Source organism: Dendrobates tinctorius, unplaced genomic scaffold, assembly GCF_039654945.1.
Source record: "Dendrobates tinctorius isolate UK_male_01 unplaced genomic scaffold, ASM3965494v1 ptg000047l, whole genome shotgun sequence".
In the NCBI taxonomy this organism is placed as follows: Eukaryota; Metazoa; Chordata; class Amphibia; order Anura; family Dendrobatidae; genus Dendrobates; species Dendrobates tinctorius.
In genome coordinates, this window is record NW_027361715.1 from 10,679,867 (window position 1) to 10,705,000 (window position 25,134).

The window sequence follows — 25,134 nt, forward strand, 5'->3', positions numbered from 1 at the left end:
CCAATAAAGGGAAGTCCTTTATAAAAGTTACCCTATCCTAATTGGCCTAAAACAGGGGTGGGCAATTAATTTCTCCGAAGGGCCACATGAGAGATGATGACTGTTGTAGAGGGCTGAACCAATAGGCCGAAATTAATTCTACTCAATATTAATAACAATATGTTGTAATTATTATTGATAATTATATTAATATTACTTGTATCACTTAATATTGAGCAGACTTAAGTATTCTGATATCCCCCTATATATCGTTTAAACCCGAATACAGCTCCTTCTGTATATCGTAAGAGCACCCCAATAGCCCCTTATACATGTCATGAGGCCCACAAGCCCCCCCCATATGTGGCATGAGCCACTCTACACAGCGTCCCCCATATGTGGCATGAGCCACTCCACACAGCCTCCCCCATGTGCGGCATGAGCCTCCCCCATATGCGGCATGAGCCCCACACAGCCTCCCCATATGTGTCATGAGCCCCACACAGCCTCCCCATATGCGTCATGAGCCCTACACTTTCCTCCCCCATATGCGGCATGAGTCCCACACAGCCTCCTCCATATGTGGCATGAGCTCTCAACAGCCTCCCTTATATGGAGCATGATCCCCACACAGCCTCACTATATACTGCATGAGCCCCACACAGCCTCCCCTATATGCAGCATGAGCCCCAGGCAGCCTCCCTATGCACAGTACGAGCCACACAGCCTCCCCAAATACAGCATGAACCCGACACATCCTCTCTATACACTGCATGAGCCCCAGACAGCCTCCCTATAAATACTGCATGAGCCCCACACAGCCTCCCTATATACATTGCATGAGCCCCACACAGCCTCCCTATATACATTGCATGAGCCCCACACAGCCTCCCTATATACACTGCATGAGCCCCACACAGCCTCCTTATATACACTGCACGATGCCCCCATAGCCTCCCCATGTGCAGCATGTCGCCCCATAGCCTCCCCATGTGCAGCATTACACTCTCCATAGCCTCCCCATGTGCAGCATGTCACCCCCCTAGCCTACCCATGTGCAGCATGTCACTCCCATAGCATCCCCATGTGCAGCATGTTGTCCCCATAGCCTCCCCATGTGCAGCATGTCACCCCCATATGCAGCAACCATGTTACCCCCATAGCTGGCACCATGTACAGCATGTCACCTCCATATGCAGCATGTCACCCCCATATGCAGCACCATGTGCAGCATGTCACCCCATATGCAGCACCATGTGCAGCATGTCACCCCCATATGCAGCACCATGTGCAGTATGTCACCCCCATATGCAGCACCATGTGCAGCATGTCACCCTCCTAATCTCCCCATGCCCATCCAAACATCCCATCCACATGAAAAAAAAGACCACCACATACTCACCTTGGTCTCGTTCCCCTGCGCACTCCTTATGTTCCTGTCTCGGTGTCTCCAGTGTGCTGACACTCCGCAGTACACAGCTGATGTGATGAAATGACATCATCGCGTTTAGCTGTTTCACACACTGATTGGTGGAGGAAGTGGCCGGAGGTTCCTCCTCCACCAAAGAAGTCAGCGCAGATGGAGACAGCGATCGAGCAAGCAGGCACGGCGTGGCCCGTGGACCTCTGGTTTCCAGCCCCACGGCTGTCTCGGTCAGCAGGCCGGACTGAGATAGCTAGAGGGCTGGATATGGCCCACGGGACAGACATTACCCAGATCTGGCCTAAAATATTTTCTGAAATTAGGGATGGATAGACCTCCCCCTTCTTATGAAGGCATCAAAGATGCTTTTCAGTATGTACAGTGGTATAACAGATGAGAACTTCTGATTTAGAAGGGTTAATTTTTAATTTCAGAAATTAATACATAAATTAATCTAGTAACTTAAAGCATTATTTATCCCAGTGAGGCTCTGATCCTGCCTCACCATCTTGTGATTGCAACTTCTGACTGTCTGAAAGAGGTAATGTTCACAAGCCCTCAATGTAAGTCTATGAGACCCTGGTTCTGGCGTCCTTCTGACTCTCATAGACTTACACAGTCGTGACTTACAGATGACCCATCAAAGACTGGAGAGATCTGGCAGGTCACAAATTTCAAAAGCCTGACCAGAGTGGTGCCAACTATAGATGAAGATGGTGACTGGTAAGTATAAGACTACGTGCAGGGAGCTTAGATTAGCGATACCACTCCAGGGGTAAAAAAGAAGAAAATTCACTGGAATGGTAATTTAAATGTTTCAGCTCCTCCATAACTATAATTCAATTGGCCTTTTTCTTTACCCCCCCCACATATACAAGAAGTCAGATTTACTATTGTAAGTGCTCTTCAACTTTGCTCCACATTTTGTCTCATTTGGCACAACCTTGCTGCATTAATTTTTAGTTGTATTTATTTGGTGTTTAGACACTTTTCATCTCATTCGACAAGGACCAATGCTTAAAATGTGACAGCAGTAGTTAAATAATCAATATACTTTACAGTATATTCACCTAAATATTAACTTGATGCCATTTAAGTTGTCCAGAGCTAATGAGGTTAGACAACATTGTCTTTCGATGAGCCAAATTTTTCATGAGCGTCTGTGACAAATTTGGTCCATTTCTAGACTATCTAGCCCCAGTTTCAACCATTTAAATTATGGCCAGAATTAATAACTCTGCCACAGTGTTTCCACTTTAGCAAGAACATGTGGTAAATCGGTGGGGATGGTCAGCATTGAGTCTCTTCTAATTAGTGAAATATTCTGCCAACAGGTTGTCATTTGCACAATCAATGCTCAGTCCCAAAAGCTACTGTACCTTAGTCGATTGACTTTGCATTTTAAAACTGACTGTCCACAAAGTTTGGTATATGGTTGCTAGGTGCTCTCTGATGGTTGTGTAATTTCTATTGTCCTGTGTGATTTTTGAAATCCATGGAGAGTCATTGAGTTCCACATCTTACTTGTTAAGCGAGGAGTTCAGGTTTCATAATCAGTAGCCTGATGATTTGTTTATTTTTTTTGCTTCCCCCCCTGGCACCCTGTGGTCATCTTAGGGCCAGTCTTAGGTTGGATAATTCTTTGAAATGTTCCCACTATTAGAATTTATGCCCAAATAATAAAGTGATACATATAACATTGCCATAGGGTGCCCAAGTAAGACTGCCATAAAGTTTAGTAAATCAAATTGCCCAATAAAGTGCCATTCGACTGTCTAAAAGGAGTTAGCTCCAAATGGGGTTGTCTTCTGCTTGGTCTTTGGCTTTTCTTACAAGGCTTGCTCAAGGAAAATAAGAAAAGCTCATACCTTCCAGTCTAACAACGTCTTCATCGGGTCTCCCGTCACTCTCGTGACATTGATGCCATTTGAGTGCTGCAGCTGGCTGACGTGTTTACTATTTTGTCACACCAGACATCTGAATATTTATGTAGCGGATTGGTGACTACTGATTGGTTGCAGCACACATGTGATATAATAATGTCATTAGAGTGACGGACCGCCCTATGCCAATATCGCTGGATCGGTGCGGGTGGCGAGTATATGATAATCTTACTTGTGGGATTCAGGCATTTAAGAAGGTCCAAGTAATGGAAAACCACTTTAAGAAAAGCCACAGGTCAAGCAGAAGACAATCCAGTTTGGAGCTGACACCAATGTGGGAGGTGAGTATAAAATGTTTTTACTTTACTTGGGGGACTGGGGCATTTAAGAAGGGGTTGTTCAAGTAGTGGACAACCACTTTGACAAAAGAAAAAAGGTCAAGCAGGAGACAACCCCATTTGGAGCCAACACAGGTGTGGGAGGTAAGTATAAACTGTTCTTACTTTACGTAGTAGCCTGAGGCATTTAAGATGGAATTATCCAAGTAGTGGACATCCCGTTAACATTTGTGAACTAAAATTGGGTCAAAAGACTAGGCCCATTGGAGAATCCTTTGGTAACTCTGACCATAAATTTGAGATACCCATCTAGTCCGATGGTTGAATGGAACTTCTTTGCACTCTAATCTGACAGTGACTGTCACAATCTCTGAGGTTCTTTGCATTTTTTTTCATTCTGAAATATGAATGACAGCTTGTCCTCCTTCTCGTCTCTTGATTTGGGTGGGGTAAGGATAACACAGGGACGTAAACGTGATGAAGGCCCTGTCAGTTCAGGGTCATGAAAAGCGGAGTTGAGACTTTTTTGTCATGGCAACTAAAACACAGTCAAACACACTGAAAACACCTGGTAGTAACAATCTTCATGTTTTTGTTACCAAAACAAGAGACCTCATGGCAACGCTTGTGTGTTCTCAAAAATTAACTGCTGTGCTTCCAGATGCCATGACTCTCCAGAGCTCCCGGGCTGTGAGCTTCAGGCCATGGGAGGCTCATAGGCATCCGCTCTTTTTCAGCTTGTTGCGTTACATTTCTAACTTTACTTATGGGGTAGGAAACATAAAAAAACACACAAAGCAATGATGTAAAAAAGATATATTTATTGCAGAAAAGGATTTTTTTTCGTACACATATATATATATTTATATAGACAGAAAGACATTTTAATACATTAACCGTTCACTATCAGAAAGGGGGGTAATAATATACAACCAAATGTTGCGCTCTCTGCACTGCGAAAGGAGGATGAGATTCGTTAGTGTGAACTGATAGCAAATAAGTTAAGTCTGAGCAACATCGGATGACATAAGCTGCCTGTAACTATTGTGTTGACCCTTGTCTTTGCCTTCTAAATAAATGATTTTGGAATCGGATCTAATGAAGCCATGCGCTTGGGCTGGTAATGTAACTGGATGTATTGTACATAATGCCTTAAAGGGCACTTTTCATGTTGAAAATGGTCTCCAATCTGCAGGATGTTATAGAGCAGGAGGAGCTGATCAGATTAATATAGATTTTTGTGGGGAAAAATTCAGTATATTACTCATTAAAATCCCTGGTGTTTGTATGCATGTGAATCTAATGGGCGGTGCTATCCAGTGACTTACAGTCTTCCCTGCATGGCTGTGCATGCAGAGATAGTTGTCCATCACTAGTAGCACAGTGCAAGTTATGCTGATTAATTTCCAGCAAATCTATATACTGTATCATGAGCTTTACCTTCTCTATACCAGATGGCCACAGCTCGGACTGAGTAAACAATGTAAGCTGTTCCCTTTAAACTGAGGTTTTAGTACCATAAAATGGTGCATTTTTTATATTAACTTTGGTTCAGTATTTTTGTATTTTATTCCTTGCCAGCAGGAGTATCCTATGACTAACAATGATGAGATATTGGCCCACATCTGCACCATAGTGTGACAGCACAATAACCTTGATGGTGTCACTGCCAGTAGAACGTGATGATGTCATGCAAATCTGATGGTGTCACCGCCAGGAGAACATGATAATGTCATGCAGATCGGCAGAATGTTGCTGCAGTGGAGCATTGCCCTACAAGCATAGCCAGCAAAGCAAGGTGGCCATGTATGGCAAGAGCATCTGCTATAAGTGCTCGTTCACACATCAAGTCTGTTTGGTACGTGTGCAGTCCATTATTTTTGCTTCTAGATCACGGACCGATTTCAATGAATGTGCCTTTTCATGTGTCCTTTTTTTAAGGACCAATTGTCTGATCAAACTTGCCAATGCAAAAAAAAAAAATAAAAAATTCAAGGTCATCTATGAACAATCCTTAATTTACTATTTATTGGAGAGTAAGAATTTTTGATTTTGACTTTTAGGATCGCTGCTTCCAAAAGGTGGCGCTAGAGTTCGAGTCCTCTTCCTCTCTGAACAGACAATTTGCATATTTAATTCCCAGAGGAGCATTGCATGGCCTATAAGTCTCCTCACTCTAACATGCCAGGCTTAGCATGTCACTCTCCAGAAAGAGAAGCGTTACCCCTTAGACCACAGTTTCTTCATACGAGAAAGGTGAATGCAGCAAGAACTGCAAAAGCTGACACTTGGGCCAAAAATGGGTCCAGCACACTGAAAAAAAATTAGGAAACATTTTTTAAGGACGAATTAAAATAACTGATCTTTGAACTAAAAACCACTCACTGTTTCTTCCTATAAGGTAGAGACGAGATGGTAAATATACTAATGGAATATAAGGCATTGCATGTACTGAACTTTATACACTCTATGGTGTCCAGCATGGGCAACTTCCTATATAATAAGGCAAATTACTAGGAACTGGAAGGCAGAAAATGGTAGTGTAGGGACATAAAGTGTTAAATACGTGGTCTCACATTTTATATTAGTGCACATTCTATACTGGGCGAGGTAATAGAAATGTTAGTGGGTTAATGAGACACATGGATATGCTGCGTGAGTCACGGTTACTTCATGCATTTTGTTGTTCTCCATGTTTGGAACCAGTTTCTCGCTCTTCCATCGGTGATGGCATAATCATCTTCTTTTGGTGCCAAAAATGATTTAACAGCTAAGTAATGGCTCAATTGTTTTACATATTTGGGCAATATTTGCGTAGCCAAAAAATGTTGCAGTTGAGGGACAGGAAGATGATCTCATATGGACGTTTTGCTGAGCCGGTGCCATTTCACTTCGGTGTCTTAAACGCTGGATACATTATATCTTTTTACTATTATTTTATTCATTTTTGTAATGGTGGTGTTTAATGTACTAGTGATGCATAGGGGGCACAAAAAGTGGTTTTATGTCTTTGGGTTAAGAATTCTTAATTGCTATGTAAATGAAAAGATGTGTAACTTTCTAAGATCATTTATGTTTCCATTCTTCTTGATTTTATTATATTAGTTGGCTGCGAGTGACTGATGACGCCATTGTTTGCATGCATAGGTTAAACTTCCTAAATAATCAGTTTTGTTTCTAGCTGAAAAGGGGTTACGACTGTATAAAACCAATGCTCTGTGAGCTGAACACATCAGGTGTGTGGACAGACAATGCTTTGTGAGCTAAACACATCAGAAGTCTAGCAATGCTCTGTGAGCTAAACATATCCGGCCTGTAGACAGACATTGAGCTAAACACATCCGGCGTGTGGACAGACAATGCTTTGTGAGCTAAACACATCAGAAGTCTAAGCAATGCTCTGTGAGATGAACATAGCAGTCCCGGCAATGTTCTGAGATATAAGCGTATCAGAAGTTCAGGCAATGCTTTGTTGGCTAAACACATCAGCAGTTTAGACAATGCTCTGTGAGATATCCACATTAGCAGTGTAGATAGACAATTCTAAGTTTATCAAACACATTAGCTGTCTACAAAATGCTTTGTGAGCTAAATACATCATGAAGGATTCCAGGCAATGCTCTGTGAGATAAACACCTCACTAGTGTAGAAAATGCTCTGTGAGCTAAGTACTTCAACAGGTCATAGAATGCTCTTTGAAATAACCATATCAGCAACGGTCTATGAGTTGAGCACATTAGCAGTCCAGGAAATGCTCTGTGAGATAAACACATCAGAATTCTAGAAAATGCTCTGTGAGCTAAATACGCAAGTAGTCTAGGCAATGTTCTGTAAGCTGAATTAATGAGGAGCGCTGCAGAAGTCTGTACTGGTTTACTATACTGTTTCATTCTGAATTTCGGGCTTTTTTGATCTCAGCTCCTTGCCTTGATTGGGTACAATTGTGTCCACGCCTAAGCTGAGAGCAGGGCTAAGTGTGTAGGGGTCTGCAACCTCTAAACGTACACAACGTTAATATTTCACTCAATCGGAATCGCCTTTAAATATATAAACAAAACTGTAGCACTTAATATTTAAAAAACAGCAAACCTTCATCATGAAATTAAGACTTCCAGCAAGTTGCAAATTTTTGCCAATTTTTCGAAAATTTTCCTATGCTAAACTTCATGAATTTTTCCATTTGTATTAGAGGTTGGGAAGGCAGATTTCGTGATAAGAAAAGAAAACAATGTAACAGTATGTAACAGATACAAAAAAAAAATCCCTGATAACCCTAGTAATATATATTTTATCTATTTAACATTTAGACATTATTCTCTTATTGCTCCTTAGTAAATGTACCGCCTAACATCTCCTGTTACACGTCTACAGATCCTGCTGTTCCCACTGCCATCTGAGTTCATGGATTTTGCGCCGAATGACCATTCACATGTTACACTCGCGCTTGTTGACCAGAGGTGCAACTTGAACCTTTAGGGCCGTGGCACGAAAGCCATAACTTCTGCTAAACAAAAATACAATGAAGACCTTGTATGCCGCCATAGATGAAGACGTCCCACCATACTGGATAAGGTAAGAAGGTGCATCAATATGGACACCAACCTCAATCCAACCAAAGCTCAGCTAATAATATCATATCCATGGCTAATATCAATTGGCCTCATTCCTTTCAGCTTAGGTAAGACCAGACCAACCTATATAGCCATTCTTATAAAGGCACAGAGCACCAGAACTAAGGGATGGGAATAATATGGAAATACTTGTTTTGATTCTTCGAGCACATACTGATGAATATAGGTTAATGTCTAAGAAATATTAGGTGTCACATGCACAGTTACCATCATTAAGACATGCTCACCAATGGTATGTTTCCCTCAGATCTGACTACACATAGCTGAGAATTGTGTTTTACCATCAATATTCTTGACTTATGGTGTTTTTGGCAAAAATAATATTATACTGCATTAATCATCCAACATTATCTTCATCACTACCAGAATGACTACCTTACTTCACCGGAAAAAGAGTTAATTATGTCTATGCAGGAGCTGATTAAAGTTATATACTTTTATGGGGTTTATTTCTTCACTTTAGCATCGTAGGTGCCAGCATTTTTGTAGGAGGCTACGTAGCCAGTGTTTTCCACAATGGTCTCTCGGCCACTTTTGCCTTTTCCTTTCCCGGACTCATCAAAACGCTCCTTGTGGGACCCGGTGTATTTGGTTGTGTCTGTTAAACGATCCACGGCTCCGACTGCTGCAGCTTTCTATTGGAAGGAAAGATGTGAGACATTTAGGATGCTTGCCGATTACAGAACGTGCTTAATGCCTTGACAGAGATTCATTACATGCACTACGGTAAGTTGTGATTTCTCCATTCACAAATACAGTCTGTGCAAATATTGACTTGTGTTTGTATGGTAAAGTAGAAGGTACACAATGATGTTTCATTGAAATGATCAATAAATCATTCAGGTAATGAGACTTCAGGGGGAATCTGTCAGTAGGATCAATTTTCCTAAGCCGTCTACATGGGCATGTGGGTCATAGAAAGTTGAACAAAATGATACCTTGATAAATGAGATCCGCTGTTTAACTCCAGAGAAATCCACCTTTTTCTTAATATATGCATTATCTATTAAGATCTATGGGCGGGACATAGCTCTCCCCGAGAATCTGCCTCCAGAGGTTAATTTAAATAACGGATGTGTTATCAGTTTGAGACATGCAGATCAGGAGAGAAGACTGTCCGTCATTACTTGTCTCACACTGGTAACTTCCATTTATAATACGCTCTGCAGTGAGATCAGGAGAGCAGACTATCAGTCATTACATGTCTCACACTGGTAACTTTCATTTATAATACACTTTGCATTGAGATCAGGAGAGCAGACTGTCAATGTGTAAGTGTTAAAAACTACTATTTATTTCAAAAAATGATTAAAAATGTTTTTTTCCAAAAAATGTTTTGTATCATATTAGTAAAAATTGCAAATTCATGGGAAAGCACCAGACTGATGCGTTTCAAACTACTTGTTCTTAGTCATAGTATGGTATGCTTCCTGTCAGTCATTACATGCCTCACACTGGTAGCATCCCTGTACTCTTTAGTTTAAAATAGGCTCTGCAGGCAGATTTTCAGGGACATCTATGTCCGACCCTTGGATCTTAACAGCTCATAGGAAAAAATATGGATTTCTCTGGAATAAACCAATGGTTCCCAGATATCAATTTATTCAACTTTGTATTACCTACATGCCCATACAGACATCTTAGCAGGGTTGATCCTGCTGACATATGCCTTTTAAACTGGATTTATAGTGGTGACATCATAAGTATCATTTGTATTGCGCATGTTGGCGTCAGTGGTATGAAATCAGGATATTTTTACTCCAGCACACTGGGATGGTTAAAGTTGCATACATGGGCTGGTTTTATGTGAGCACTCAGAGTGGGCGGGAGAGGGCTCACCATATCTCTTCCTGCAGGTGTTCTTGCAGGACCTGCAGTGATGTCACAATCATGTGATCATCAAATGGTCCTGGTTAAATTCCTGGACATGTGAGACAGTGGGTGTGGTGTTTTTGGAGAGGAGGTACTCCCACGTAGCTCCAAGGAGGAGCGAAGGACATTGCCTGGTGCCTGCAGGTTGAGACTTGCAGAGGAAAGGACTCTGCTACCCTTTATTTTTGTGTTTTTTTTTTTTTGTTTTTTTTTACTTAAGCCAGAATGGCTCTGTTTTGTTTTTGAACCCTGCCTTGGTGTATGCTGACTCCAATAAACCAGTAGGTCCTTCACCACCAAAGTGTTCTGTGTATACCTGAAGAAGCAGCTAAGCGTGTCAACTCCTCGCACTCCATTAAAAGTCAATCGTACTAATGAAGATATCTACGTACAGAGCTCATCAGTTTCCATTCGCCCCATTAAATTTAAACTTGGCAGCACTGTGAATCCTTTACTACCACTCTGCTGAAGACTATCCTCACTGGTGTCATAAGGGCCAGTTGTGGAGCATGCACAGTGTGGGTCCGTTGCAATCATGTATAATGCCACTCCAGTGGTGGAACATGTACATTACAACTACATTCAATCAGGCTAAGGCTACATCCCCACGATTAATATTTAGTGAGATTTTCTGCAGCATTTTTTTAACTGTTAGCTAAATAAGGTTACTTACATTTTTTTTTTTCACTTTTGAGTGCGTTTTTGATGCTATGCTTTTTGCCTCTTTTTTAAAGTCATGTTTTAAATAAAGCTGCTTTGTTTTTGATACTTCCTGGTTTTTGGCTTGGACAAAACTTTCTTGAAATGAATTACATTTGATTTTTACCTGTGGATTTTCTGCATTTAATGCAATTTTATGGGGAAAATCAGCATGTAAAATTCAGCGAACTCGCAAGAGAAGTTGACATGTTGTGTATTTTAAACACGCGCCGCCAGTCATTTTATGTAGGATTACAAAAAAGTACAGTGGGCATGAGATTCTTATGAATCTCATCCACTCTAATAGAACGGCAAGGCTATGTGCGAATGTTGCGGATTTGCTTGCAGATATTTCTGCACGGTTTCTGCATCTCTTGGCAGTAGAAAATCCACACTTTTTATGTGTTTTTGATGCGGATTTTCATGCGTTTTTGTAAATCCATAGAGCTAAATATAGATATATTATTAATATCGAGTGTCCCACGACGATCTCATGTGTAGAACAGTCACATCGGGAGTCACCCGGCCTCCGGCTATCATATACATAGTCACCGAACACCTAACCCCCGATGCCCATGTCTCCTGCAAACAATCAAAAATAATAAACCAACATATACTCCCTGTCCGTCATAGTCCATTTAATACCGAGTGTCCCACGGCGATACACTGACAGGAGGTAATCGCTCCCGCAGTGTATCACTGCACTGCCGTGAGAGTTCACAGGAGTTCATCGGCTGATTAAGGCTATGTGCACACGTATGCAGAAAATTTCTGCATAAAATCCTGAATCCTTCCCAGAAAACGCGCGTTTTTTTCTGTGCGTTTTTTGCGCAAAAACGCAGTTTTTTTGCGGTTTATTTCTGCACGGTTCCAGACCCATAGAAAATAGCTAAAAATGCGGAATTTTCCGCGAATTAATGAGCATGCTGCGTTTTTTACCGCTAAGCGTTTTTTTCACCGTAAAAAACGCATACATCTGCACTGCATTGCGGAATTCATTTAAATGAATGGTAAGCTTCTTTTAAGCGTTTTTTGACGCGGTTTATTTGGTAAAACCATGAAAAAAACGCTACGTGTGAACACAGCCTAACTCCAGTGCTCTCATTTATGGCACTATCGCTGTGTAAGAACTTTCTCATGGAGCAGTGCTGTAAGTGAGAGCACCGGAGCTGATCAGCTGATGTACTCTGGTGAACTCTCACGGCGGCTCAGTGATACACTGCGGGAGCGATTACCTCCTGTCAGTGTATCGCCGTGGGACACTCGGTATTAAATGGACTACGGCGGACAGGGAGTATGTGTTGGTTTATTATTTTTGATTGTTTGCAGGAGATGTGGGCATCGGGGATTAGGTGTTCGGTGAGTATGTATGTGATTATGTCAATGTTTTTATTTTTTTTACAATTAAACTCAGGCGCCAGATGATGAGACTATTCTCCCATCATCAGCTCATGTTATCTCTGTTATATGTGACAGCAGATATAGCCGGATGGGAGTAGTAGTAATCCCATCAGACGATGCCTAAGTACAATCACTATGGGCTGTTCATCACATGGGTACACACCGACGCAGACACCCGCAGACAGACACAAACACCTGCAAACAGATGCAGACACACACAGAGAGATGCAGACACACAGACAGACACAAACACACACATATTCTCCGCCCACACACTATTCCTCATTCTGACATCATTTCCTTTGACATTTCTGCAGTGTTTATGGCAGAAAATCTGCAGGCTGTGTGCACATGATGCGGATTTGTCGCGTTTCCGCAGCATTTTTTTCCACGCGGAAATGTTCCAAAAACGCAAAGGATTACTAAAGCAAGGTTAATCAATGGCAATCCTGAAGTGTTGTGCACATGATCCATAAATAGCTGTCCTTATTTGCAGCATTTTATTTTCTGCAGCATGTCAATTCGTTTTGCGGATCTGCAGCGTTTTTAACCCATTGACTTCCATTGAGTCAGTCAAATCTGCAGCAAAAACGCAGGTGTAAAAAGGTTTGCGGAAAATACACAGCATCAAAAACTCATTGAGAGAACTTAAAGGGGCTTTCCAGGGGGTCAAGTCTGAAGTCACTTTTTGTAACTGCAGATTTGTGAATCCTCACAGTGTGCACAGTTTTAGGATTCCCAGATTCAAGTGCTAAAGGTGGGTGGTCATGTGACAGCAAATATGTGATTTGCATACTTTCAGCCACATTTCAACTAGACGTGGCCAGCCTTGATGAGTTCATCGTTGCCGGCACAGGAGAATCCTGACAGCGCGCAGTGTGTGCACTGTGAGGATTTACTAGTCTGCAGTCACATCGAGTGACTGCAGATTTGAGCTCCAAGCCTGGACAACCCCTTTAACCTGAGGGTATGTGCACACTAAGTATTTTGAGGAGCTTTTAGAACAAAAAGTGAGCAGAATCTCTCAAAATCAATATAAAAAAGTCAGTACTCAAAAACTTGGAGATCTGTTTAGGTTCTATTCCAAAAATCATAAAAAAATACTTAGACTGAGCGTAGACTAATGGAAATAGCTGAATACACTGCTCAGCTGATTCCACAAGCCCCATTAGCTTTAAAAGGGCAGCGCCATGCATGCTCAACCACCACTTAATTGAAGCCTGTCCATCCTTGGGTCACACGGGGCCCAGGATTCTGTGTTCTAGAAGTCTTTCCATCCTATGATGCAGCATTGGGGCTCCTATCACTCAATTTCTATTGAGGAAAGACTTCTTTTACCACTCATTTAATTCCAAATATGCCATTCCTCCAAGAACCAATGATGCCAAGTCACTTGCATTGTTGTTTTAATTAATACTTTGTTTACCAGTTTAGTTTGTATTTTTTTTTCTACTGAACATGAATATTTTTCTTAATTAAATGTGTGTTTATGCATGTAGTGTAGTTTGAGCTTGTTAATATACTCTCATACCGCTGCTTTCTCTAGTGTCCAGCGCTGTTCTGCTCCTCTTCTCAGTGACGTCACCAATCTGCAGGCTCCTCCAGTCCTCCAGGTCACACTGTGCTCTGCATGACCCAGAAGTGCCTTTCACGATGTAAGTATATGAAGCATCAGGCCGAGGCTCCATACATTGACATTGTAAAAGAGACTTTTGGCTCATGCACAAAGCATAGAGTGAGCCGGAGCGCCTGAAGAGAGGTGATGTCACTGAGAAGAGGAGCAGAACAGCACTGGACACCGGAGAGAGCAGTGTTAGGTGAGTATATTAATACGCTCACACTACACACCATGCACATACACACACATTTAATGAAGAAAGCTTCTTTAAAAGGACTATGTGGGACTTGACAATTGATGACCTCTCCATAGCATGATGATTTCTGCTGGATATCTCCTATTCAAATAAATGTAGCAACCATTAGGCAATGTACAAGGCTGATTTTTTCCAGGGTTGGAAGGTTTATATTTGTTAAAAAACCGATCCAGTGGAAATCATTCTTTTTCAGCCGGGCAAAAAGGTTGTGTCTGCTCAACTTTTTTCAGTGGATTGTGCTGAATCCGTTCTAACGGATGGTTGCTGGACATGTGAACACAGCCTAAGCAGAATTCAGCTGATCAGTGGTGGCGCCAGGTCTCCACTGATCTTCTCTACTGTGGATAGATCATCAGTTGTTAAGCACAAGATGACCCCTTTAATGTATTATTAGGCAATAGGTACTCTTTAAGAGAAATTCAAAGCAAATTCTGCAGTAACTTAGAGTTGAGTGAATTTTGCAAAATTTGGTTCCGATTACGATCGCCTGCGAATATTGTATTTGCAATATTCGCCGAACACAGCCGAACGCCATTGGAGTCAATGGGACTAGAGTTGAGTGAATACGGTATGTCCGGTATCGATCAAACCTAAATTCGGCACAAATAGGGTCCAAAAATGGCACAAATATGGCAAATTCGGTTTCGGCGATCGTTTCCGAACATATTCGCTCAACTCTAGTAACAATATCTGAATTTCACTCCAAAAAATCCTCATGTTTATCCCTTTCCATTAACATATCACAGATTTCAAATCTACACCACACTGGTTAGTTTTTTCCTTTGCGGATTTTTCATAAAATCTAATCCACAATGTTAGTATTGTAATATACAGCAGATTTACATTCTGATTTTGACTGTATATCCATCCTGTGTGAACATACCCCTGGTTTTCCATAAAATGTTGTGTACCCCCCCCCTTATGATAGCGCATGGAAACTTTACTGTTTGAGGTTTCTTTGCAGGAAAATAGCAACGCGGAGCTTAGTTCGAGTTACCCAATTCTGCCGACTTCTGACATTTTTGGAAGTAAGGTCTTTACACAAAATAGTATAAAATAATCTAATGTAGGAAAAATGGTCTCACTGTATATAAAACCTCAGCTAAGCTCTTACGGGTATGTCAGCTACAAACTGGTTGACTGTTTCCAATGACATGATGCAGCCAACCGGTAACCGCGATGGCCTGTAATTCCGGATCAGGGCACACTCCGCTCGTTAGGCCCCATTCACACAGTATTTGGTCAGTATTTGTAATACAAATTTAGGATTAAAGAGGAAAAGTAGAAACACGTCATCTCATCGGCATTTTTTGCCCGCTCTTGGTTTTGGTTTACAAATACTGATGAACAAAGTCACCAAAATACTGACCGCTTGGCCTTATAGTGATGATGACTGTGTATACGGCACACTGTATAATGGTGTTTGGAGCTGACCTGGTAACATGTTGGGCATATTCACTTACCGTGACTCCGGAGCTTACAGGTTCTTTCCCAGACACAAGTTTGTAGATAGAATCGTATGCGTCTTCTTTACTCTTTCCTTTAAACCTTTTTGCTGATAATTCCTCTAGCGCCTTCTTAAACTCTTCGTAGTTGATAACTCTTGCTGACTTTGCTCTGCAAGTCAAGAATTAAGGTTGCCATGTAGAAAACTTCACTATTTATTGTCTGTGTTACCATTTGAGGTCCCTGCTGGGAAACGCTCTACTCAGACTTAATAGTTATTAGAAATCCATAAACATGGAGACAGATCCAATTACAACCAGATTCAAAAGGACCATGATTAACTTTACATAATTTTATAGAGTTTGTCCTAGTTATCAGTTTTGGCTACTGCATATTATGTCACATTTATATTAATTACTTTGCTTGTAAATTAAGACTTTGTACATTTTTTATGTTACTGCCATATTGTACAGACCCAAATTTAATTTGCATTGAGTTAGGATAATTTTTTACTAAGATGTATATTTATATCGGTATACTGATATATTCTACATACTTTACTTTGGAGAACACAATGTCAACATCGGTTCCGGTCACGGTTTTTCCATCAATGACTTTGCATTCTTTACAAAGCTTGGCCCAGTTTTTGCCAGTCATTTCTTGACCTGTTGCCTTTGTATCACCATAAATGGCAAACTTTTTAAAGCTTTCTTCTAAAGAAGCGAGGTCAGAATTTTCAGCCATGGTTACCCTAGTTAAAAAAAAAAAAGATATTATATAATATTTTTGATGAGTATGTAATTTAATATAAAATGGAGACGATCATTTATGTAGTGCAGCTTCAGCATGTCTTTCCTGGCTCCTGCTCAGGATAGATTTCTTTCTGTCAGTTTTCACAAGCAGGAGGCAGAGAGATCAGTTAAGCAGCATTTCATAGAAATACACTGAGACTCTTTTGTAGAGTCAGGGAAATAAATGTGCAGCCAATCAGTGTAAGAACTTATCTATTATGCCATGGCTCTCTTACATAAGGTAAAGATGATATCTGCAGTCACCTGGGAGCACATACAGAGAAGCAAGAATGAGCATGGACAGTGAGGTCTAAGAGATGGTAGTAGATCTCTAGTTCACAGTAGAGTATAAACTGGACTAGTAGACAGATAAGAAACAGCTGCACATTATAAAAAGGTTCAATATATGATTGATTGTAACTGAACTGGGATGAAACAAATTAAATTGCAAAATTATTGCAGGATAGTTTGCATTATTGTGCAGAACATAAATGCTAGAGTGCATATAGGAAAACTACGACTGCATAAAACAAAAACTATAGAATTACTAATGCCTCTTATGGAACGCCCTACTGCACTTGTTCTTCGCAGCATGTGTTGCGTGCATCGTTTGCCCTTTTGATGTCCTTTGTCATATTGACATTATTACTCCCAGGTTTGAACGGAGTCCGACGCTATGGTGTCATGCAGCCCAGGCAAGAATATTCACCTTCAATGTCAGCAGTTTTGTTTTGCTGTGTATTTAGTAGCAACAAGTAGTTGCTATTTGGCATCCGACAAAGTTTACGACTTGCTATTTGTCCTTACACCTTGTTGCTATGTAGCTCCTCTATGTATTAATTCATGTTGGGAAATGTTCCTCCCGTGTGCTAATACTGGATTCCTTGTTTGTCCTCTGCTGGCTTCACTTCGGATGGGTTCGGATTGGACTTTGAAAGTAAAAATGAAATTTTAATTTGGAACTAGGAAAGTGTTTTCCAGCAGCCAGGATTACGTCACCGAACAGACTCCAGAATCATTTTAAATTGCCTAATAATACAACCCAATGGGACCAAAATTAAGGCTAATATGATACACTGTCCCTTAATTACCACTATACGCTAATAAAAATGACTTTATATTTCCCTAAACATTAGAACATTTCATTTTCTTTTATTTTTTAGCACATCCGAGATTTTTTTTGTAATATCGTGGAAAAAATATAAAGAAAAATGTTTTTCATATTTTTTTCAAATAGCACAAATTGCCACCAAATTACACTTTTAATTGCGTTTCCTTTTTGTTTTTTTTATTTAAGACATTTATACTTTTGTTATTGGAGTTAGGGACTTGGGCTAGCGGTGACTTTTTTATGCTTTTGTTTTTTTTTATGTATGTCCCAATTTGGGACAAATTTATCAAATTTAAGGCCTCATTCAGATGTATATTTTTCGCATTCGCTTTCTACCTGTGAACACATGAATGTGAAGGACTACTTGGCAGCAGGTTTACTAGTCCTCTAGTGATAATCTCCTGCTGATAAAACTGTGATTGTATTAAAACTAACTTGAGAAAACCACATCGCTGGAATCAGAGTCAGAATCTTGCTGGTGTGCTGGCAAAAACCTGGTGACAGGTTCCCTTTAGGACTGTATAGTCTAAGTTTACACCACCTATTAATTGGCTTACTTTGTGTCAGAAATGTGTGCCACAATTTTTGCGTATTTTTTTGTGTCTCACGTTTAGCAATGCCAATTTCTGATAAGCCACACCCATTTTTATCAAAGCCATGCCCCTTAGTTGGACAATTTGCATAATATTTCTAACACAATACATATGGAACATTTGTCCCCCTAAGACCATAATTCCTTTAATTGTGGCAAATTCAGAATGGGTACCTAGGGCAGCTTTTTTCAATAATGCATAATTGCCAACTGTCCCTTAATGTGGTCAATAAATGTATGTTACATCCATATTGAACAATCCCAATTGAAAAGGGTTTACAGACCTACATAGTTCATGGCAGATAAGTCTCTACATCGGGGGTCTCCACCCTGTGTCTCTCCACCTTTCAGGAGATTCTTTGAGTCCAATATTCTATATTTTATGGAAGTAGGATGTGAGGCGTCAGCATAGTTTAGGGATTAGACCATCACTTATGTCTACTGTTACATTCTATATCACATGGACAGGTCATTGTATAGTATGCATCACCGGAGTAACTATCAGATACTTGTCTGGTTACTGCCTAATAAAATATCAGAGCTGACTTTATTATTCAGGAGCTATCTATATGTGTTTATCAGGTCCCAAGAGATGCCTATTCTGAAGAAGAAATAAATGTACGGTAATTATTTTAAACGTTTATATCCAATATCTGATCCGTGATGGTGCGACACGCAGCACCCCGGCCGATCAGCTGTTTTCGGTGGCGGCTGGTTGCGCTCAGTTGCGGAGCTGCGCAGTGCAGCTCTGTCACCTATATAGTGGCCACAGCCTGGTACTTCACATCCGCCCCCTATTCAAATCAATGGGGGGCGGATGTGTAGTACTCATCCATGGCCACTATGCAGTTGACGGAGCTGTATAGCTATGCTCGGAAACTGAGCCCAACCAGCTGGCACTGAGAAGAGCTGATCTGCGGGGGTGATGGGTACCGTATCTGCCCCGATCGGACATTGATGACGTATCCTGAGATACACCATCAATATAAAAGTCTCTGACAATCCCTTTAAACTTGCCTCATATCTAAGATCTTCCATACCTCTTATTTGTTTAGCTACTCTTTCTTAAACGGCATGCGCCGTAGCTTGATGATAAGCCACATGCGCCAAGAAAGCTCAGTTTCTCCTCGGTCACATCTGCCTCTCAATACACACAGCGTCACTTATGACATCCCATATATTGCCCAGACAATAACCGAGTAATGAGAGCATTTTTTCAGCACATCAGAGGGAGTCGAATAAATAAAAACGCAGGTTGGCTCAAGGTTTAGCTCACTATTCCTTCAATAGGGATATACTCGTAACACAATAAAGTAGATATTAATGATGAGTGTGCTCGTTACTCGAGATTTCCGAGCATGCTCGGGTGTTCTCTAAGTATTTTGGGGTACTCGGAGATTATGTTTGTGCCGCCGCAGCTGCATGATTTCCAGCTGCTAGACAACCTGAACACATGCAGGGATTGCCTGTTTGTTAGGGAATTCCCACATGTATTCAGGCTGTCTAGCAGCCGCAAATCATGCAGCTGTGGAGACACAAACAATCTACGAGCACGCCAAAATACTCGGAGAACACCCAAGCATGCTCGGAAAATCTGAGTAACGAGCACACTCGCTCATGACTAGTAGATATTATTATTAGTATTAGATATTATACACTGTATATATATATATATATATATATATAACTAGATTTTTTAAAATAGATACTATGAGTATTTTTGTTTTAAAATGAGTATTAGACCTTTACCTAATACACTGTCATTGCATACGCACATGCGAATACTCTGGCATCGCGGTACAAGCCAGGGCACAATACTGTTTACTCAGTCCTTTCCAATCCGGCAAACAGTTTTATCACTAGACATATAGGCAGAATGGTCTTACAAATGAGGCAAATATTTGTTTAGGATCACAAATGGTTTTAAAGTATCCCTATCTACTTGTACGTCAATTACCTTTTACACATGTCTCCTGTCAATGAGATCATTTCATGCTTAGACAGACTCGACTCATAACTTGTTTATAGGCGCAATTATGTCCTAATGATCCTCTCTAGTCTAAGCTGGCTTCTAGTAAAATAAAGCCACATTTTGTATGAGCGCCTAACTCTTCAGTAATGATTGGTGAAGTTTCCATCTGACATAAGAAAGGAAAGATGTCTAGACAGCATGAATCAGAAACAAGCTCCATCATTGACAAACATGTTTGTTTCCCCTATACTATGAATGTTTCTGTGCTACCTGTGGTGAGTCTAAATCTCCTACCGCCATGACTAGTCCTATTAGTCACCTTCCACCATGACTATTCCTTCTAGCCGCCTTACACCATGACTAATCCAACTAGTCACCTCCCACCATGATTAGTCATCGTAGTCTCCAACCACCATGACTTGTCCTCGTAGTCTCCTACCACCATGAGTAGTCCTATTAGTCACCTTCCACCATGACTAATCCACCTAGCCGCCTTACATCATGACTAGTCCATCCAGTCACCTCACACCATGACTAGTCCTATTAGTCACCTTACACCATGACTACGCCTCCTAGTCACCTTACACCATGACTAGTCCATCTAGTCACCTCCCACCAGAAAAGAGCGACCAGAATGGTGACCGGTCTGCAAACCCTGTCTTATGAGGAAAGGTTGCAGGATTTGGGGATGTTTAGCTTGCAGAAGAGAAGACTGAGCGGAGACTTAATAGCTGTCTACAAATATCTCAAGGGCTGTCACATTGTAGAAGGGTCATCTTTATTCTCATTTGCACAAGGAAAGACTAGAAGCAATCGGATGAAACTGAATAGGAGGAGACACAGATTAGATATTAGAAAAAACTTTTTGACAGAGTGATCAATGAGTGGAACAGGCTGCCACGAGAGGTGGTGAGTTCTCCTTCAATAGAAGTCTTCAAACAGAGACTGGACAGACATCTGTCTGGGATGATTTAGCGAATCCTGCTTTGAGCAGGGGGTTGGACCAGATGGCCCAGGAGGTCCCTTCCAACTCTACGATTCTATGATTAGTCATCATAGTCTCCTACCACCATGACTTGTCCTCGTAGTCTCCTACCACCATGACTAGTCCTATTAGTCACCTTCCACCATGACTACTCCTTCTAGTCACCTTACACCATGACTAGTCCATCTGGTCACCTCCCACTATGATTAGTCATCGTAGTCTCCTACCACCATGACTAGTCCTATTAGTCACCTTCCACCATGACTACTCCTCCTAGCTGCCTTACACCATGACTAGTCCATCCAGTCACCTCCCATCATGATTAGGCCTCGTAGTCTCCTACAACCATGATTAGTCCTATTTGTCCCCCTCCACCGTGACTACACCTCCTAGTCGCCTTCCACCATAACTTGTCAAGTAGTCACCTCCCACCATGATTAGACCTCCTAATCTGCTACCACCATGACTAGTCTTCCTAGTCGCTTACCACCATGACTAGTCCTCTTACTCACCTTCCACCATCACTAGTCCTTCTCGTCTAGTCTCTATCACCATGATTAGTCCTCTTAGTGACCTACCACCATGACTAGTCATCTTAGTTACTTACCAACGTGACTAGTCCTCTGAGTCACCTACCGCCATGAGTAGTCCTTTTAGTCATCTAACACCATAACTAGTCCTCCTAGACACCTAACACCATGACTAGTCATCTTAGTTACCAACTATCATGACTAGTCCTCTTAGTCACCGATCACCATGGCTAGTCCCATTAGTCACCTCATTTCCATCTCTCTGAGCTGAAACGCTACAGTCTTAGTCTCTGATTCATGTTGCCTGAATCACAGGTACCGGACCTGACAGGTTCCATTTACAGTTAGCAGTCCACCTAGGGAAATATTTCTCCATAAAAACAACCTGCTATGATAAACTCAGAAATAAATCCCTTGGAGTCCATTGACCTGCTCTCTGGCACCGCTTATGGAGGACATCTACTCGACCGCCTGACAACGCACTAGTCTTGTGTCAGATCTTCTTTAAATGCATATTACATTCAGTATGTAAAATGTAGTGGTGGTTCCCACATTCTTCTCATCTCTTTTTTTTTTTTACACCACACCCATCCTATAGTTTGGGAAATGCATTTTTTGGTCCATGAGATGAACTCCCTGCACTATTCACTTCCCCTACTAACAGCTATGGTGACAAACAGCTGCAGCCAATGAAGCAAGTATTTGATTCCCTTGTGGTATTCTAGTCCCCCTAATGAACCACCGAAACACTTGTCATAAGTGTGAAAATGTTTTCATAGAAGTAGGGGATCAGTTACTTACTACTCACTGGTATCACATGCGGATCATCGTATTCCGCATAATAAATCCGTGCTGTGAGGTGATACTCTATTTTACATGAGCAATTAAACTGAAAGACTATACCCCAGCGAGGGCTGACTGTCGTTTCGCTCAATGCGGGTGATTTGGGAGCATTGTGATTTCTCACATACTGCTTGGACACATGGAGTGGTGGAATTAAAGAATGGAACATTAGTATAGATTATAGGGCATCTTAGCTATAAATCTTGGCTTTGGCTCTGGTTGACAAGGAAAGTGCTGACTTTGGTAGTACTGCGTTATGACCCCAACAGGGTTGCCCAAAAAGAGTATTCCAAGAACATGACAACAACAATTCCCATCAATTTCACAGTATGAAACAGAACATTCAGGTTGTATCGGTAGGGTACCGTTACACTTAAAGATGCACCAGCGATCCTGACAACGATATGACCTTGTCAGGATCGCTGGTGTGTCGCTACATGATCGCTGGAGAGCTGCCAAACAGGCAGCTTCACCAGCGATCAGCACCAGCGAGGAAGCTGGTTTCTAAGGTACACTTCGGGTAACTAAGTGACACGTGCCGCTTAGCAACCCGATATTTACCTTAGATACCAGCTCCCAGCACCTGCTTACAGCGCTGGGAGCGTCGCTGATCGTTGGCTCCCGCTGCCACACGCAGCGATGTGCCCTGGCCAGCGGGAGAGCAACGATCAAAAAATGGCCCAGGACGATCCTGCACGATCAGCGATACCCGGCAGGGGGTCGGGTCGCTGATGTGTGTCACACACGGCATGATCGCTGTGGCGTCACAAAATCAGCGATCTCGCTGTGTGTGACGGGGGCTGTAGGAAATGCTCCAAGACTGAAACTTATCTGACTTCCCCTTTGTCGGCTTTCATCACTGACCACGAGCATCAACCCCAGAAAGCATTCCCAAACCCCATTGTTCAGATGAGCCTACAGGCTCATCGACACAGAGATTTTCACAATGGCACATGATATTTTGTGTGGCTATTCACATGTCAATTATTTTTCCTGATCAATTTAAAAAATGAAGACGTGATCAACTTTAGTCCACGTTCACACGTTCAGTAATTGGTCAGTATTTTACATCAATATTTGTAAGCTAAAAACCAGGAGTGGGTGATAAATCCAGAAGTGGTGACGTGTTTCCATTATACTATTCCTCTGATTGTTCCACTCCTGGTTTTGGCTTACAGATACCAAGGTAAAAAAGTCACCAAATACTGGTAAGTGTGAACGTAGTCTTAGTCTGATCTGCTGGCCAAAATTGCCCAATCAAGTGCATGAATCAGTGATACAAATCTGACAATCACAGGACGTAGTCTGAGGTGCGTCGGTGTGTAAAGAGTGGGCAGAGACCCTCGTTTGCCCCTCCCCCACACGGTACCCATGCAACCCTTTTTGTATGATATCTATGTGTCATGTGTATTGACTTGTAGAAGAGATGTCTTGTGCTGTTATTAATGTGTAGCGTAAAATGTACTGTACGTGTTATGTCGTTTCAATGGACTGACTTAGGCTGTGTTTGCCTGGCACATATTAGAGCTAGGGACAGAAGGGGTTGACCACGGAGGTTGGGCTAACAGCTAAAAAGGGACAGAAGTTCCTGTTGAAGGTTCAGAGCCCAGGCACGTTTGCCCAGGGCAGATACTCAGCTGCGGCTGGGAGCCTTGCCAGACCCCAGGAGGGGAAAGGGTGCTGCCCCGGATCTTTGGGCAGTGAAAATATCACCAGGACTACATAGGTGCCCCGCTGAAGGGACTTTAAGAGTCCATTTTCCGGCATATGGACTACCTTCTTTTTCAGCTGCCGTGGCTGCTGTGGGTACGGCCGTGGATGTTGTTAGGGAAAGTACAGGAAGTTTATGTTGCAATTTATTCATCCCTTTTATAAAACGGTTTCCCTGTTGGACTGCAGCTGTGACTGGGATTGCGTCTGTCCTGCCTATTTCTGTACAAGGTACCGGGGTGTACACTGATTGTGACTTAGTTGACTCGGCTGGGACTACCACCCCGTGCCACCTTGCTACAGGTGCACTATCCGAATTTCACTGTTTGCTAGGAGAAGCCTGGGAAACCTCAATCATTACACATACAGTAGAAACTAGACATATGGATCAAAAACTGGTGAAAAATCACTCCAGCCTACCTTAAAGAAAATTCATTCATTTTTCAGCAAACAAGAGAAAAAACTGACGTCAATTTTGTAATTTTTTTCTCAGACCTCAGTCAGATGTTTGTTGTTTTTTTCTTGCATGTAAATAAAATGGACCAACTATCATCCATGTTTTGGATCAGATTTTCATTTGTTTGTCAGTTTTTACCATCAGTGATTTCTCGTATGTCAAGGATAAAAAAAAAAGTACAACGTTTCTCCTACCCAATTGGGAGAAGTCAGACATCCATATATACGGAGATGGGACGACAATGCATGGACTGGCCCGTGGCTCTCCAGACCCGAATGTGACGGCTGTGTAGAAATGTATGAAGCTGTCACACCCGGTGGGGAGAGCGTGCACTGTGGTCTGATTTATATGGGCATCTGACTGTGCCCTTACAATGAGAAGGCACACGAGATGCCATCTTTGTGCTGTCCGTGATTTTCACAGACCCATAGACTCGGCCTCCAAGATTTATACTTTTTTGATGGTACACGGTCCACAAAAACACACAGACATGTGAACCGCACCATAAACTAAAATTTGTACGTTTTCTACCAGTGAAAACCGACGTCTGAATGAGGCCTTACAGTAATGAAAATGTCTACCGCCACCTTGTATGCC

General features: G+C 41.8%; 1 protein-coding gene across 3 annotated transcripts in view; it reads right to left on the bottom strand.

Annotated features, from left to right (window-relative positions):
• Nucleotides 1-4,424: 4,424 nt before the first annotated feature.
• Nucleotides 4,425-25,134, bottom strand: part of TPPP3 (tubulin polymerization promoting protein family member 3) — a 25,465-nt gene continuing 4,755 nt past the window's right edge. For all 3 annotated transcript variants that reach the window (XM_073576201.1, XM_073576200.1, XM_073576199.1), the window contains 3 exons: nucleotides 16,103-16,297; nucleotides 15,564-15,717; nucleotides 4,425-8,889 (listed from right to left, as the gene is read on the bottom strand). In XM_073576201.1, the coding sequence (XP_073432302.1) occupies nucleotides 8,701-8,889; nucleotides 15,564-15,717; nucleotides 16,103-16,290 (531 nt within the window). In that variant the 5' untranslated portion in view covers nucleotides 16,291-16,297 and the 3' untranslated portion in view covers nucleotides 4,425-8,700. The remainder of the gene's footprint in view (nucleotides 8,890-15,563; nucleotides 15,718-16,102; nucleotides 16,298-25,134) is intronic.